The 15,449-nt window shown below is 42.2% G+C and overlaps 1 protein-coding gene across 3 annotated transcripts in view; it reads left to right on the plus strand.

Moving 5' to 3' along the window:
- Positions 1–1,441: 1,441 nt before the first annotated feature.
- col11a1a (collagen, type XI, alpha 1a) overlaps positions 1,442–15,449 on the plus strand; it is a 94,601-nt gene continuing 80,593 nt past the window's right edge. For 2 of the 3 annotated variants that reach the window (XM_033638726.2, XM_033638728.2), the window contains exons 1-4: positions 1,442–1,828; positions 7,014–7,178; positions 8,357–8,570; positions 11,262–11,424. In XM_033638726.2, coding sequence (XP_033494617.2) covers positions 1,714–1,828; positions 7,014–7,178; positions 8,357–8,570; positions 11,262–11,424 — 657 coding nt within the window. In that variant the 5' untranslated portion in view covers positions 1,442–1,713. The remainder of the gene's footprint in view (positions 1,829–7,013; positions 7,179–8,356; positions 8,571–11,261; positions 11,425–15,449) is intronic. The other variant, XM_033638727.2, reaches the window with a different exon arrangement.

Consider the following 15,449-nt stretch of genomic DNA (forward strand, 5'->3'; position numbering starts at 1 on the left):
GATTACTGTCATCATGCATGACTATAATGCACAGCTGTGGCTATTTATAGTGTCCATACACCTGTGTCTATTATGTATCTGCAGCTGGCCACTTGTGGGCAGATTTTGTTACTACCTACGTCACTTACACTAGAGCGTCAAAGGGCTGTAGGCCACCTGCAAACCACCATCGCTGCATTAAAAGTCAGAAAGATGATAAATTAATCATTTGTAGAACTCATATTGAAACAGACTTTACAAAGTGCTTTCAGATTGAAGCTCCACTTAAATCATAATTGACAGATTACTAATGGCTTGCATGTAAAAAAGAGAAGATATTCATCATTCATGGATATTTAAATTTAAGTTTATTTATGTGCCTTTGTTTAACATTTTACAGAGCACTGTGTAGCCTGCAAAAAAACTAACGCAATCAGTGAAATTGGCAAACACCTCACCTTATATTTCATGTTCACATTATCATTTCACCTGCAGCTATCTCTTGAAAAATGTGTATGCTTGGGCTGAAGTAGACTATACATGAGGTGTGCACATTCTCACAGCACATTCTCCTTTTATAAAAACCAGCTCATGTGTGGGAAATGATGTATGCACGGTTTTTGTACCTCCATATCCTTTATACATCTGGCCCCAGGTGAAAGTGAAGGCCATATTGGCTTTAAGTTCTTATTCAAGAGATTCAGAGAAGTCATGCCCTGGATGGAAGCTTCTGCATTATGTGTTTGATTCATTCAGGTGTTTGCTTTAAGTTGTCACTCATGACACCCTGCACGATCAAAATGCTCCTTTCTCTATTCTTTCTTAGGGTATTCCTTTGCAATTTATATCTAACTAACATTAGCATTAGTGTTTGGAGTACAATTGATACGCATTCCCAGCCACATAGATTACAGCTGATCTAGTGTCTGCACATCAGATTTGCAGCGATATCCTCACACACACACAGATACCAAACTGATGAAGCTGATTATATTATGTGAACATGGCATATTTGTTTATGTATATTTATATGTGGTTGTGATGTTCTTTATTTATGGTGTATGGGTACTAATTTGAATCTGTCATGGATCAAAAGTTTTCATAAATTGATTAAAGGGTATGTTTTAGTGTCAAAACTGGGCTGTGCTTCAACAGTTCCTCATTTTACTCACTAAAAACTATATTTCTGCTGCACATACCAACAGTTATCTGCACGAGCTGAGGTGGTTTATCAGTAATATAGAAACACTACATGCACAATTCTGCCATTTCATCATTTCCAGGTCGTTACCAACTTTGTCACGGTCTAACTTCAAGTCTCTCTCCTCAGACCACTCGGGAGAGACTTGGGGGCGCATTACAAAGCTAATGGGTGGACCCGAAGGAGAATTTCCAGCCCCGTGATTTGCTAATCGGGGGCTGGCTCCCTTGTCATTTCCCAGTAATCTTGGCTCCGGTTTGTGGAGCTTGCCCAGCCCTCCTGTCCGCGGACGCACCAAGTGTACCGACTGCACTCTGCGCGTTTTGGTTAAAGCCCGACTACCTTCACTGTGAAGGCTGGGCACTGGAAAGGAGGATCGGGGGCCTCGGTGTGGCTGAGAGAAGAGGCTGAAACTTGTCACTTATGGCTTTTTTGTAGGACAGTTTCCATCATAATTTGGGATTGTGGAAGGGACGTCATTAAAAATCACCTGAAGTCGCTCTAAAGTTTGATCCAATTGTGGGCGCACGACCATGGAGATGCAAAGGTGGTCCACAAGGTGGAAAACGAAAAGGTGGCTTATGGATTCCACTGTAACCGCATTCATCACTTTATCATTGGTTCTACAGGCTACTAATGTCAGAGCAGGTAAGATTATTAGGATCAAACGTCTCTAATGAACTTTATCTGGCCGAAAGGGGACGGAGCGGCACCGGCTGGGAAAACTCGGTAACTGATGATGGAGATTGGGGGATTACCTGGACACAGCGGCGACACGTTTGCTTCGCAGACGATCGTGCATTTGTGTTTTTTCACCTTTCCACAACCAGAGTAGTTTCATTAAAGCGAGGGTACAACATTTACCTGTATGATTGAGCGCTGTGTGGAAGCCACCAAACAAAACGCGGAGGTACAGTAAAACTGCACCCTGCTCACTGCTGAGGTGAAGTGGACAGCAAAACCCTGAGAGGCAACTTACACACTGCATGCTCTCAGGAGGTAATTTGCTTGAGGTGCACATATTTTGTCTGCCAAAACACTATATTTATTATCACACAGTTTTTACCGCGGGCTACTTTTACGCATGAATGGAAAGCGTCCGCTCAGAAGATGAAACACCTCGCCCAATTAAATTCATCCTAAGCCGCTGGTATGTGCTTATGGAGATCAGGAAAACAGAGCAGCGTTCCCTGCATTTTAAGATTCACTTGGGCTGAAAGAAAGCTCTTTGTTTGAACTGTGGTCCGCTAGGTGGATGTGGACCCGGTTAGCAGGGTGGATTTCAGCCAGATGACACTGAACAGACCCTGGGCTTTGATAAAATGCGTCTTACAGCTGAGTTGAAACTATAGGTGCCTCATATTGACATGTAATCTTATATTTCATGTCAGGCTGATGGGATAAGTTGTGTGATGGTGTGGAGTTGCGTAATTCTGTTTTTATGTTGATACTCTTCACTATCAGTGGATGTTATCCTTCCATATGAAGAGGAGGATGTGCAGGATAGATGGTTAACTGGATGGTGAAGGGTGTCCTGTCAGGGTACAGCATAGTGTGATGATACATATGCAGCAGTGAGGTGGATGTCAGACTTGTCAGTGCAGGGTGTAAAGCCCCTCTGGGTCTGTAGGGGGCTGAATGGTCAGGCAGGTTCACCCTATCTCCACACTGCCCTGGTCCACACTGAAGCCCAAACGCTGGCTTGTGCAACCCCCCCACGCCCCCACCCTCCAGTGCCCAGCTCTTCCCCTCAACTTTGCACTTAGATGTTTTGTCGGCTGCAGGACAAGGCTGTGTTGTGTGAGCGGTGGGAATGCTTCCTCTCTAAGTACTGAGCAGTTATTTGATGATGGTCCTTGTTGCACTTCCCTATGATTTCAGAGCCTTCAAAGAGCAGGCCTGCATATGGGCCTAGCCTGCAGCCATAATGGCCACAAGTCACAGGGTTCAGGATTACATAGGCCTCACACCTTGGCCTATAGACAGCTCTATAAGGATTTGTTATCGCATACAGATGCAGGTAGAGATTTGGGGTACATTTAAATCTACGTAATGACAGTTTTCCAGAGTGTGAATGCAGCCTTGTTGTTAAGATGAGCTTAAATAGCATGTTGCTCTGACAGGGTTTCATCAGCACATGGGTGGTCAGATGTCTCAACCTTTGAACCTAATTTCAGTGAAGTTAAAGCAAGAAATCACTAAAATTTTACTGTCAGTGCTTTTTTACTTTATACTGCACAAATCACTTAATGCCGCTTTTTATTTATTCACAGACTCTCCTCGTTTTATAGTCAGTTGTTTCCTGGTAGAGATTGAGACGATACCGGACTGGAGTTTTACTTCAGATCGAAAATCTCACCTTTCCAAACACATCAGCTTCTTCTTTTTTGACTATTAAGTATTCTGCTGCAGGCTCTGTGTTCCGGGGTCTCAGTCAGTCAAAGCTGTTTCTGCAGGGTGCCCTCTTCATCTAGCAGTGTACAGACACGTTTTCTCAGCCCCCGGGGCGCAGGCATGTGCATTCCAGCAGACAAAGCTAGCATTTTCAGAGTCCTCTCCCTAATGTGCTCAACCAGGAACATCAGCTAATCAGCTCCTTGCTGGACCTTTGTCCCATGTGGCTGTCACATATTTATAGTCTTTGCTGGATCATTTGGAGACGAGCTTTTCGTCCTCCACACAAAGCCACAGCTTGACATTGTGATATAACTGTAAACTCAGACATAAGTTGTGAAGTGGGGACGTTCACAGTGGCTTTTTTTCTATAACAGGACCTGTTTGGATTTAGAAAACACTGTGATAACATGCTCTGCGATTCATATGGAGGTGTACGGTAAAAGGAGGTAATGAGAGGAAAAGCAAGGGGGAAGAGTGGAGGGAAAAATGCTTTGAAAAACTGGGTAGGTCTCAGTGAAGTTTCTCTGGTATGACACCAGCATAAAGCTGTCTTGTTTTAGCCGGCAGCATGGTGGAAGTTAAAGGAAGGAGAGAGGGAGAGTGGGAGAGGGAGAGGGGGGAGGACATATAGAGAGAGAGACATTCTGGCTGAAGATATTATTAGAGTCTAAGGGAGCTGCAGGTGAAAAGGTCCCCCTCTGTTTATCAGCCAATTTCACCTTTCTGTAATGATGTAAGGGCTGAAAATGACACAGCAGGACATCACTATAAGTGCTTGAGTCTTGCATGTAGTGCTGTGTTATAACAGGTGAGCTGAGACAGACTTTTTTTGGCCTCTGTCCTGAGACAGGTGGTGTGTTATCTCTTGGAACACAGTGTTTACATCGTTGTACACCTGTGAACATGATGGACATGATATCAAATTAGCCGATCAGTGTCTTATGGTAATGTGTCGTACCGCTCCTCCCTTCCCTGCATGCCGCTGCAATTTGCATAATGATGTTCAGATGATCCAATAACTGAGCAACAGAGGCTGGCTTGCCTGAACTTAGGGTTGGCTAGAATTTTCTTACTTCTTCAGACTAAGGAAGATCCATCCCTCCATGCGCCCTGAGTTCTACTGGTTGCTATATGACCTGTTTACTCAGCCCTGAGGGCAAATTCACACCAGCTCATCAGATGCACTCTTTTAAAACCTGTGCACACTCATTTGGTCGCCTTAATGGATTGGCCAGTATTGACGTTTTCCCAGCACCTCTGTGTGAGGGTCGTAGCTTGGCCAAATTGCCACATCTGGAACATATGAGTCCTGGAGTTTGAACTGAAAGCAGCTCCGCAGGAACTCACAATGGGGTCCTTAGTTCACTTTCCAAAGTAAGTAGCTGGTTCATCCTCACAAGCTACACAAAAAGGCCAAGTTGTCCTCAGCGATGGCATTCCTACGGAGCAACAGTTTGCTGATTTTGCTCTCAACTCTCACATTTTCTCAGATGTTTTTATGTAATTTTGCTTATTTTTGTTTCCTCTATGTCCTGGGGAGTGAGGTGGACACTGAGGACACTTACTTGTTCTTACTGAGCTTCATCATCCCACTAAAATTTCCCTTGTGGGGGGGACATATATTTTCTATCCCTCACGTTCAGGTTGCTTTTGAGAGTAAAACTGAATGATGTTTGTAGAACTGATGTTAATTTTGCAGATTGAGTTTTTGCACTTTTTAAATTTTGAGTTGAGTTGTTTGCTTTCTTGGACTGCTCACGCTTCAGAGTTTTATACTGTAGAATGAAGCATCTGTTTCATTGTGTTGTATAGGGTCCTGGAAGATAAGGAGACCAGATGTAGACCAGGCCTTATATGTGAAAATACTTTCAATATGATAGAGTGACATACAGTACTTACCATATTCATGCAGTGTATTCTGTTGCTAGTCTTCCATAGAAATAAAATCCTTGAGTGTGAGTTTTTTCTTTGTCTACCACGTCTGAATAGTGTTCTCAAATAGCAGTGTAATCAGCTATAACTATCTGGTGATCTCGCCCAAGTCATTCATACAAGCAGTGCTTTGCAGCATCTTCACATTCAGAGGAATTCATGTTGAAACAAAAGGACCTGTCCCCAAACCACACGCTTTCCTGAAGAGAACGAAACAGGCTCTTAATTTGCTTTTCCTCGCCACAGATGGAATGTTGACCGAAGAGTGTTGAGAGCGTCATCAGACTTTGTTTTTTGATCTCCTTGTATCAAGAAGTTAAAGAAACTTTGAGTGATTTGACCTTTACATGCCAACAAAAACAGTGGCTTTAGAGGTGTCAGAAAGGGCTTGCTGATGCTTTCAGACACCTTGGCATGCTTATTTACCCCACAAAACCAGATTAGTGTTATTCCATCTAACAGTCTGCCATTGTATTCACACATTGCTATACTCTGTGTAGTGAAGTGAGTGCCTGTTTTTATTTTAATATATGGATTTGAAGCTTTTGTCTGGGCTTTATTCATAGTGCCCACTTACTATTTGTCCATTGAACTCTCTGAAAATGTGGACGACAGCAGTGTAATAACATTTGCTTTGTCAAATTGAGGCATATAAATAATGTTCATGGTCTCATTCTGCATTAATTTCATTTTTAATGGATACCGCGTAAAACATCTGCCAGGAGCAAATTTCCCATGTAACAGAGGGTCAGTATACTGCAGCACTTTGGTCTCTCCCCTATCATGCTCACGAAGCTAATGTTTTATACTGAGAGGGTGTTTTTGATAAAGAGGCATAATTATAATATGTTCCCATGGGTCTCTGTGGTCACCATCACCACACAGGCTCCTTTATATAAAGTGCATCAGATTGATGAGAATGGAAACCCAGAGAGCCTCTGGTGACCCTTATCAAGGTAAACCTATCCAGGTGTTATAGAACTAGATCTCTGTTGGCACATTGTTCATTATGCTCTTTGGTTGGCCTTGACGGAGACACTTCCTGTCAGATGAGGCTGGAGAGCCACAGAAAGGCAGCATTTTCTAAATTAACTATTTGGACGTGTTGCTCACTGGAGGGTATATCATTGTGTGAATGTTATTTAATGCTATTTAAAGCTCAAGTTAATCATAGAAATGGTATATTGTGTCAATGATACTGTCCTTCTGATGAGAGAGGGAAACAGATATTAGCACTGGACTGGAATTTGTAAAGTGTTCTACAGTCTAAGTTGGGTCGATCCTCCCTGTCTACCTGAATGATGCAGTGGCTCTTTCACTGCCCTGTTTTATCTACCAGAACCGGACCAGGACACATACATGTATAATTCTGAAAACCTGCTATGCAACTTTGATACTCTGTTCTTCATCATGCTAGCATCCATCATCCATGTGCTGAGCCAAATGTAGCCTACAGAAACCAATGCTATGTCCTAACTGCTGTTTTATCTGCTCCCTTGATCAGCAGAGCCAGTGGATGTGCTAAAAGTATTAGAATTTCAAAATTACCCCGAAGGAGTGACGAAAACATCAGGACTTTGCACAAACCGAAGAGCATCAAAGCCGGACTCAGCTTACAGAGTTGCCAAGCAGGTCCAGATCAGTGCCCCCACCACGCAGTTGTTCCCTGGTAAGATACACTTCTCAACCTTTAACCTCTTTCAGCTAATGTGTGTAAACTGACTACTGTGTTTTAAAGTTGTTTTATGACAGTGGATTCTTTACTTGATTGTGTCTCCATTGTTAAATAGGCTGAGCAAAACTTTTGTTTTTCGGTCTCTCCAGAACCTTTTAGATACAAGTCCAGACATACATGCAAAGAACAGAATATTTGCAAGATTTCGGGATGTAGCTCATTTCTGAAGCTTTACTCATAGTTAAGATGATGTTTAATGCTGTTGTACTCTTGGAGGTGCAAAACACTGTTACAGAATGTGTCTCGCACAGAGAACAGAATTAACCATGTCTTAAAAATTTATATTTTACACTCACCAAGGTTAAAATGAACACATGTAAAAGCTTTCAAGAAGCGCCTGTAGGTCACATCATTGTGTCATATCCATTGACTGCATATAAAGATGGACGACGACATGACAGCTCCCAAAAAGTGAAGCCAAAATATCTCAATTGCCCCCTGGTGGCTGGCTGCAGTATAGGTCATAAACCCCGCCTCCTCCTTGTTAGCGGGTGGGCATGAGCCAAACTAAAAAAACGGTTTTTAGTCAAATAATTTTTTCTTAAAGATGGTTGCTGTGATTGTAGGTAGCTCTTATCATGCTGGTGTATGTTCAAGTGTTTGCTATTCTGATAAGTTTGGTTTTAAATTGTTATTTGATGCTATAGAAAGGGGGTGTGATGTCATGATTGACAGCTGTGATTCACTAGCGATAGAGTTGGGCGCGTTTATAGGTGAGAACTCAATACTTTGGCTTCACCCTGTATGCTGTGCAGAATCTGGCTCCAAATGATGTCACCAACTCAAGATGGCAGCGCCCATATTCTGGATATGTCCACTATTTTGGCTTCATTTTAGTACAGTGGGAGAAAGTGGAGATGTGTCACTCATCTTTATATACAGTTTATGCGTTATATACATCAGTGACACAGTGTGAGAAAACAAGTTGTAAAAAGTAGCTGAGTATCACTTTTGATGAGAAAACTAAAGCTGAGGCCTTGTTGCATTGAAATGAATGCTTAGTAACCAAAATACTTTATAATATTTGGTATAGTTTGTAACTAGTCAGTCATATTAGTATTTAAGTGTCTGCCACTGTGATTCATTCACCTGTCTTTTCCACCTCTCCACAGGAGGTGATTTTCCTGAGGACTTCTCCATCCTGACCACAGTACGCCCCAAATCAGGCCTCCAGTCCTTCTTGCTGTCCATTTACAACCAGCAGGGAGTCCAGCAGCTGGGTGTGGAAGTGGGACGTTCACCCGTCTTCCTGTATGAGGATCAGACTGGCAAGCCAGCGCCGGAGGACTACCCTCTGTTCCGTACTCTCAACCTTGCTGACGGAAAGTATGTCAAATCCCAAATATCCACCTGCTTAATAACACACTCAAACACACCCTCAGACTCATGCTTGGAGGTGATTCAGAAGGAATGAGTGTTTGAGCACGCAGGGAGGGCACCAAAGTTGTTGTGGGTGACTTAGGGTCAGGCTTAAAAATGCTAAATGGTGCTACCGAGTGGGGGCCTAAAACATGTTCAGACCATCCAGGATATGCCATTTATAGCACTAAATGACTAACTACAAAGTCATACAGCTTTTCTGTTACTGCCAGTTCTTGCAGCTGATACACGATGACCTATTAGCTGCAAGACATGTTTGCACATTGGCAGATCTCTCATTGAATCACATACATTGGTTGTTTATGGAAAAGTAGATGGTTTGTTCTGTACTTTGAGTAACGTTCTCATATACACAAATATGCATTCTTGTCAGATGCATTTTGATCTTAAAACAAGTTACATTTCCAAATCACCTCAACATTCAACCGCTCAAACGTTTTTCTGATTTCCACTGACTTCTTCTTCTTGATAAAAGCAAGAAAACAACCCAGATCTTCCCATTTTTGCACCACAGGTGCTCATGACCGGATTATCCATCTCATCGGGGGTCCATGGGCACAGAGACAGGTCAGAGACAGGGAGACACTGGATTATTGGGGCACAGCAGGGACTGCTATGGGCAACCTGACCTCATCCATGAACTCACTGCCTCTGTTATTTTAGAGAGGGGGGAAAGGAAGGGGGGGAAAGGGGCAGTACTAAACTTCCTTTTTACCCCCTTGGATTACCTCACCCAACCAGAAACAGCGCTCCTAACCTTTTAGCATAAACCTGATTATGTGCTCCCAGGTTCAGAAATCCCAGAACTCTGACTCAGAGCTTCAGCTTAGCTGACATGAGCCCTTGTGCAGGGGCAGGGGGGATAAATAAACAGATAGGCTGCATTTGAGATTGTATTTTACAGTGTCTTCCAGATTTATTAAACATTTTTTTACTTGCTGACATGCTGTGTGAGGATAGTTTGTTTTTTGAGCTTTTGAGGGAAGTCATAACCCGGCCACAATATTGTTGTGACCCAAATTGGCCTTAAATGAGATCTAGTGTGTACACAGTTGTCATGATAAAAAGAAGCTTTGTAAATTCTTCAGAAGTCTCATGTCAGCAATAACTAAAGTGTACGATCTATGTGAAGGCTGCAACAAAGAGAAGGGGATAACACTCCCAGCCTGCTTTGTGTTAGTCTTACAAAACTGTTTTGTCCAGTGTGTAGTTTTTGTGACCCACTGTCTAAGGAGCAGTGTTTTCTGTGGAGGACTTTTAACACTTCTTGGTCTGGATGCTTTCCAGTTCCAGGCCTTGTCTAAATCTTCACTGACTGCAGCTCAGGCTGCTTACAGTCTGCAATCCCTGCAGATGCATTCATTGTTACTAAGACGCATATGCAAAGCTTGAAAAGAGAGGCACAATGATGATATTGATGAGGCGAAAAAGAGCATTATCCCTTTTTTAAACAGAAGGGGAGGTGAATGGGAGGATTTCTAGTGAGCTGTTACACTGTACACCCCCAGTTTGATCTGATTTAAGCTCTTTAAACATGCCTCTCAAAGATTGCATTAACATTTGCTATTTCAAACACAATGTAACTCTTCTTCTGTTGATTGTAACACACTTCAGAAGTCTGAGAAACTGTTTTAACCTATAGAAGTCAACATTTGCTTTTTCGCCATATAAGGTGACAAGTAATCCTTCCTGCTGTACTGCTAAGCCCAGAGAGTATTGCACGTTTATTTTCCTCTGAGCTCTGTTGCCTGGCTTGGAATGTGTCCGTATGATCTAGCTGTTTTCAAAGGGATTGGACATTTAGATAACAAGGTTTACCGTACAGACGTATTGATATGATAGCAGATATATATAAATCTGTACCTGTGGTGAATGCTTTACATATTGCCATCTTGAGCCACAGTGGTGCCAGGTCTCATCTTCCACCTCAGAACAATGTTTTGACTGTTTGTCTCCTGCTCTGGCAAGGCAGGCCTTCCTGAATTCTGACACACACTTTCCACAATGTTCACCATGTCTGTCATGCCGAGTAACCCAGAAGGAGGATTAAGTTTGGAGTTTAATGAGTGTAATCCCGTGTTAAACAGGGCCAGAGTGTGGGGGCAAGAATGTGGTCCACTGCTGCCTGGTATGCAATAGCCCTTAAGTGCAGTGGCAAATGGTCCAGAGGCGAGGGAGGTGTCAGACTCACGTGTGACCCCGGTTAACCCCTTTGCATTAATGGGTGATGTTGATCGAAACATATCAAACATAACTCTGCGGTTCATGTTTTTTTTAGAGCTTTGGCTTCTGTGATGAATCACATCACACACCAAAACATTCAGTTTCTCTCTCCTTGAGGTATTTTAGGATGTATTAAAGACAGGTTGTAATCCTATTAGGGCTAGGGTTACACATATGTAATCAAACATCACAAAATTGTTGAACTGTCAGTTGAATTTCATGTTACTGACTTCACACTTGCCCTACAAAGACTTCATTGTCCACTGGCACTCACAATATTTACTTACAATGCCTTACGGTGCTCTATATGTGCCACATGTTTTCCAGAATGACTTAACATTAATCAGTGACTTTTATACTGGTTTAATTTGGCTTCTTTTATTTCTCACCTCTCCTTGCTGTGTCCTTGGCCAGGTGGCATCGTGTGGCCATCAGTGTGGAGAAGCAGACGGTCACCATCATCGTAGACTGTAAGAAGAAGATCACCAAGCCTCTCCTCAGGAGTGACCATGGTTCCATCAGCACTAATGGCATCACCGTGTTCGGCACTAGGATCCTTGATGAGGAGGTTTTCCAGGTACATTTTTTGGTGTGGTGGTGGACTGGGTGAACATATTGTGAATGAGCTGTTAAAGCTGCCATTGCGAGGTTAATTACTGATAAATTGTGCGGCAATGATTAAACAACCATCTGAAACTAAAAAAGTCCAGATTTCCTAAGGAGAGGTTTTAGTTCATGTCCCACCGAACCACTTTGATGTCATGGAGATGACAGAAACCAGGTCAGATCTGGTCGATTACATTGTTGAATGTTGTTAGAACTACTTGTTCTTGCTGTGTTGTTAAATTTTTAAAGGAACAGTTCACCCCTAAATTAAAAATACATATTTTTCCTCTTACCCATAGTGCTATTTATCAATCTAGATTGTTTTGGTGTGAGTTGTCGAGAATTGGAGATATTGGCTGTAGAGATTTCTGCCCTCTCTCCAATATAATGGAACTAGATGGCACTCGGCTTGTGGTGCTCAAAGTGCCAAAGAAATACATTTGAAAATCTCAACAGCAATGTCTCTTTCCAGAAATCATGACCCGGTTACTTAAGATAACCCACAGACCTTGTTGTGAGCAGTTTCATGTAGGATCTATTTTCTTTCAGCCAAACTACACCTGCCAGTTGTATCACCTCGCAGATGTAAGGGTGCATCTACTCAAGGATGAGGGGCATGTGACAGCACGAGATGCAAACATTAATGGCGTCCTCTTTGGCTGAGCTGTGATGTTAGCTAGCTCAGAGGTGCTAGGTGAGCTAGCAGCAGATGCACGCTTCCTTCTGCGCTGTGATACGGTTGGTGGGTGTAGTTTGGTAGACAGAAAATAGTTCCTAAATGAAACTACTCACAATGAGGTCTGTGGATTATCTTGAGTATCTAGGTCATGATTTCTAGAAAGAGATGTCGCTGTTGAGTTTTTCAAATGTATTTTTGGTGCTTGACTGATAAATAACATTACAGGTAAGAGGAAAAATATGTATTTTTAATTTTGGGGTGAACTGTTCCTTTAAGTATTGTCTCAGCAGACACTCATTTTAAATAGATGGTGATACAGTGGCTTTGACTGGGTTGTAATTCGCCGTCCACTTACCTGTTGACTGCGTTTTGTGACATTTGGGGAGATTTGGACCTTAGCCACGTCCAACTGCTTGAGCTTGGCCACCTTTGTACATCATTATTGCTTGTTTGTTTGTTTTTCTGCAAAGCACACATGGGCTCTCTGTCAACTTCTCAGACTTCTCAGATCCTTTGTTAAAGCTTCTCTTTACCTTGTAATTAGAGACACTTAGTGCCATGGGAGTTTCACGTGTAATAGGTTTACCAAAAAATAACTGGCCTTGTTGAATTGTTATTGACTTTTAATCGGATGATTTGTTTTGACTCGAGGTGAAGCGGTGAAGTGGCCCACCGATGAATGGGTTTCTAACTTGATTAGATTGATGGCAGACATGATGGTATTACGATTCTTTCATGTAAGCACGTGTTACTTGGCTCTAGAGATGAAAGACTGCTGCTTTTACAATAAGTCAGTTGTAAGGCTTGAGGTGCCAAGGATGTGTCTACTTAAATACAAAATCCAATTCCCCCATGGCCATTTAACTGTAACTCAGGGAGAGTTAGCAACCCTGGTAGAAGAGACATGGATAAAACTGGAACCAGTTAGACATGAGCCCTTCCACAGAGCTTGTGGTGAACATTGAATGAATTTATAAAGAAATACTCCACCCCCAAAATGAGCGTTTGTACATCAGTTACTCACTGTGTGTTCCCTTAAAGTTATGAAGAAAACTTGTTTTGTCTTGCATTAGCGCGGTAGACGGAGAATCCAAAAAAGACGAGCACTCTTCATGAATTGAAACTAAATCAAAACCTCCGCTTCCAAACTCTCACAAAACTCATGCAGTACAATTCACATATCATTTATCCAGTCGTGTGCACAGTTTTTTCCAAACACATACATTTTTACTAAAATGCTACTATCCAAAACACTTAAAATTGATGCACCTGTGCATTTGAACACTTTTCAAGCACAAGTCAAACACACACGCATGTCTAGGCGTGCTGCTGGTATGTGGAAGTGTTACAAATATTATAGTTGTAGTGAAAATACATGCTTTTGAGAAGTCACGAGCAACGACTGGATAAATGAGACTTGGATTATACTCCAAGAGTTATGTGAGAGTTGGTGAACAGATGTTTTGTTCTAGTTTCACCGCAGTTATGAGGACCACGTTTACCTCAATTCATAAAGAACTTTTGCTGTTTTTGGATTCTTCATTCACTGTGAAGGTGTACAAAAATACAAAGTTTTCTTTGCTATACAAATGGTCGTTTTGCGGGTGAAGTGTTTCTTTAACTCCAGCTGTTCATGCTCCAAATGATAAATGTAATGTATTCTAGCCTATCTCATCCCTATTTGTAAGAAAAGTTTAAAACTTAAAAAGTAATAGATTTTTTTATTACGCACTTGGCAGTTGACCTTTAGCTGCTACTGTTACGCATAGTTCATGTGCTATTTGGGGTGTGCTTCCACCTCCACAGTCAGTGATTTGAACGTTAGGCTTTAAGGCACAGTTCATTCAGAGGTGGACGCTGACACGAGGTCAGGCGGATGTAAATAATGACAGACAATGGCTGAATTGTCACAACACTCACGGTCTCCTCTGGTGGGAAATAAACGTCACTGACAGGCTGTGTGGGGGCTGTGTTTGCTTGTGAGGGAGTGCTGGTTTGTTTAGGGACTGCAGGAATAGCTAGTCATTATTCTGAGGCCAAGTTTGACAGATTGATGCTGCTACTCTTGTTTTAAAGCCATATTTTTGGCATACCTTGTCATCGCCAGGGGGGCACAGGGACCTGCGAATTTAAAGCCATTTTGTGTGTGTCTTGTATTGTACTTTAGATTTTTGTCTTGTATTATTTGCGCTGTCTAAGCTCGTGCTTCACTGAGGTCATTTGGATCATGCAGGTGTTCACTGATGAAGAGTTAAGCATTGATTTTGTATTTTATAGTCTTTTGAAAAGATATCAGATTGATCATATATAGATTGATGTTAAAATATTATGTTAATAGTATGGTCATTTAATGTTTTAGTTCGTTTATGTTTAATTGACCTTCATTAGGAAAATTATTAAATAGTTTCCAGTATGTATATATGTATATTTCTAATTGGAGACTGACTGGGATTACAGTGTCATATTACTCAACAAAGAAAGGGCCAGAGATGTTTTTTTAGGTGCAAAGTTCTCTAAGCAGATTTACTTTCATATCTCTTGTCAGCTTTGATTAGATTCATGAGAGGGCACTGAAACCAGCATTTGTACGAAACAGAGTGTCCAGTCAGAGGTTGGCCAGTGAAGGGCTGAAAATAGGAGCCATAAGTCAGTTAACAGGGTCTTCACTGTGTGGTTTTTGGAACAGGTCTCCTGTCTGTTCTCTGTCCCTGCTCTCCTCAAAGATCCTCACAGGGCCTGATGCATGCTGGGATATACAAGGGCAGGAAATACCGTGGCCTTCTGCATCGAAGTGGGTAGTTATAATGAGAAAATAAATTACATGTTAAAATCAGTTTTGCTGAAAGGTATGCCCAGGAAATGTTGCGTCTTACACCTCTAATTTGATTACAAAGCATCGTCTATGTCTATACAGTTTCCTCCAAAGTTAAGTTATTACTCCCCTTCATACTACAGTGGTAGTTTTTGATTTACAGGCCTAGATTATTTCAATAATTTCCCTAATAATGAAACATTTGCTCACTTACTCAAACCCTGACCCACATTTTTCATAAACATCTATTCATGCCATACCTGCCCCAGGTTGAGGGCGACCACCGTCGCAAAGGGATCTGGTTTACATGAATGGAAGTCTTTCATTGCCCCGTCAAGCCTTTCTCCCCCCACCCCCATCCCACTGCATATTCTCCCCTGCTCACCACCTCCCTCCCTCCCCACCATGACGCCTCCCTACAGTGCCAAATCCATGAGACCGTCTATTCATGCTTCGCTGACATTACCTGTCTGAATCAAGCACACTCACATACATACCTGCCTAT

The sequence above is a fragment of the Epinephelus lanceolatus genome, chromosome 20 (genome assembly GCF_041903045.1).
Source record: "Epinephelus lanceolatus isolate andai-2023 chromosome 20, ASM4190304v1, whole genome shotgun sequence".
NCBI lineage: Eukaryota > Metazoa > Chordata > Actinopteri > Perciformes > Serranidae > Epinephelus > Epinephelus lanceolatus.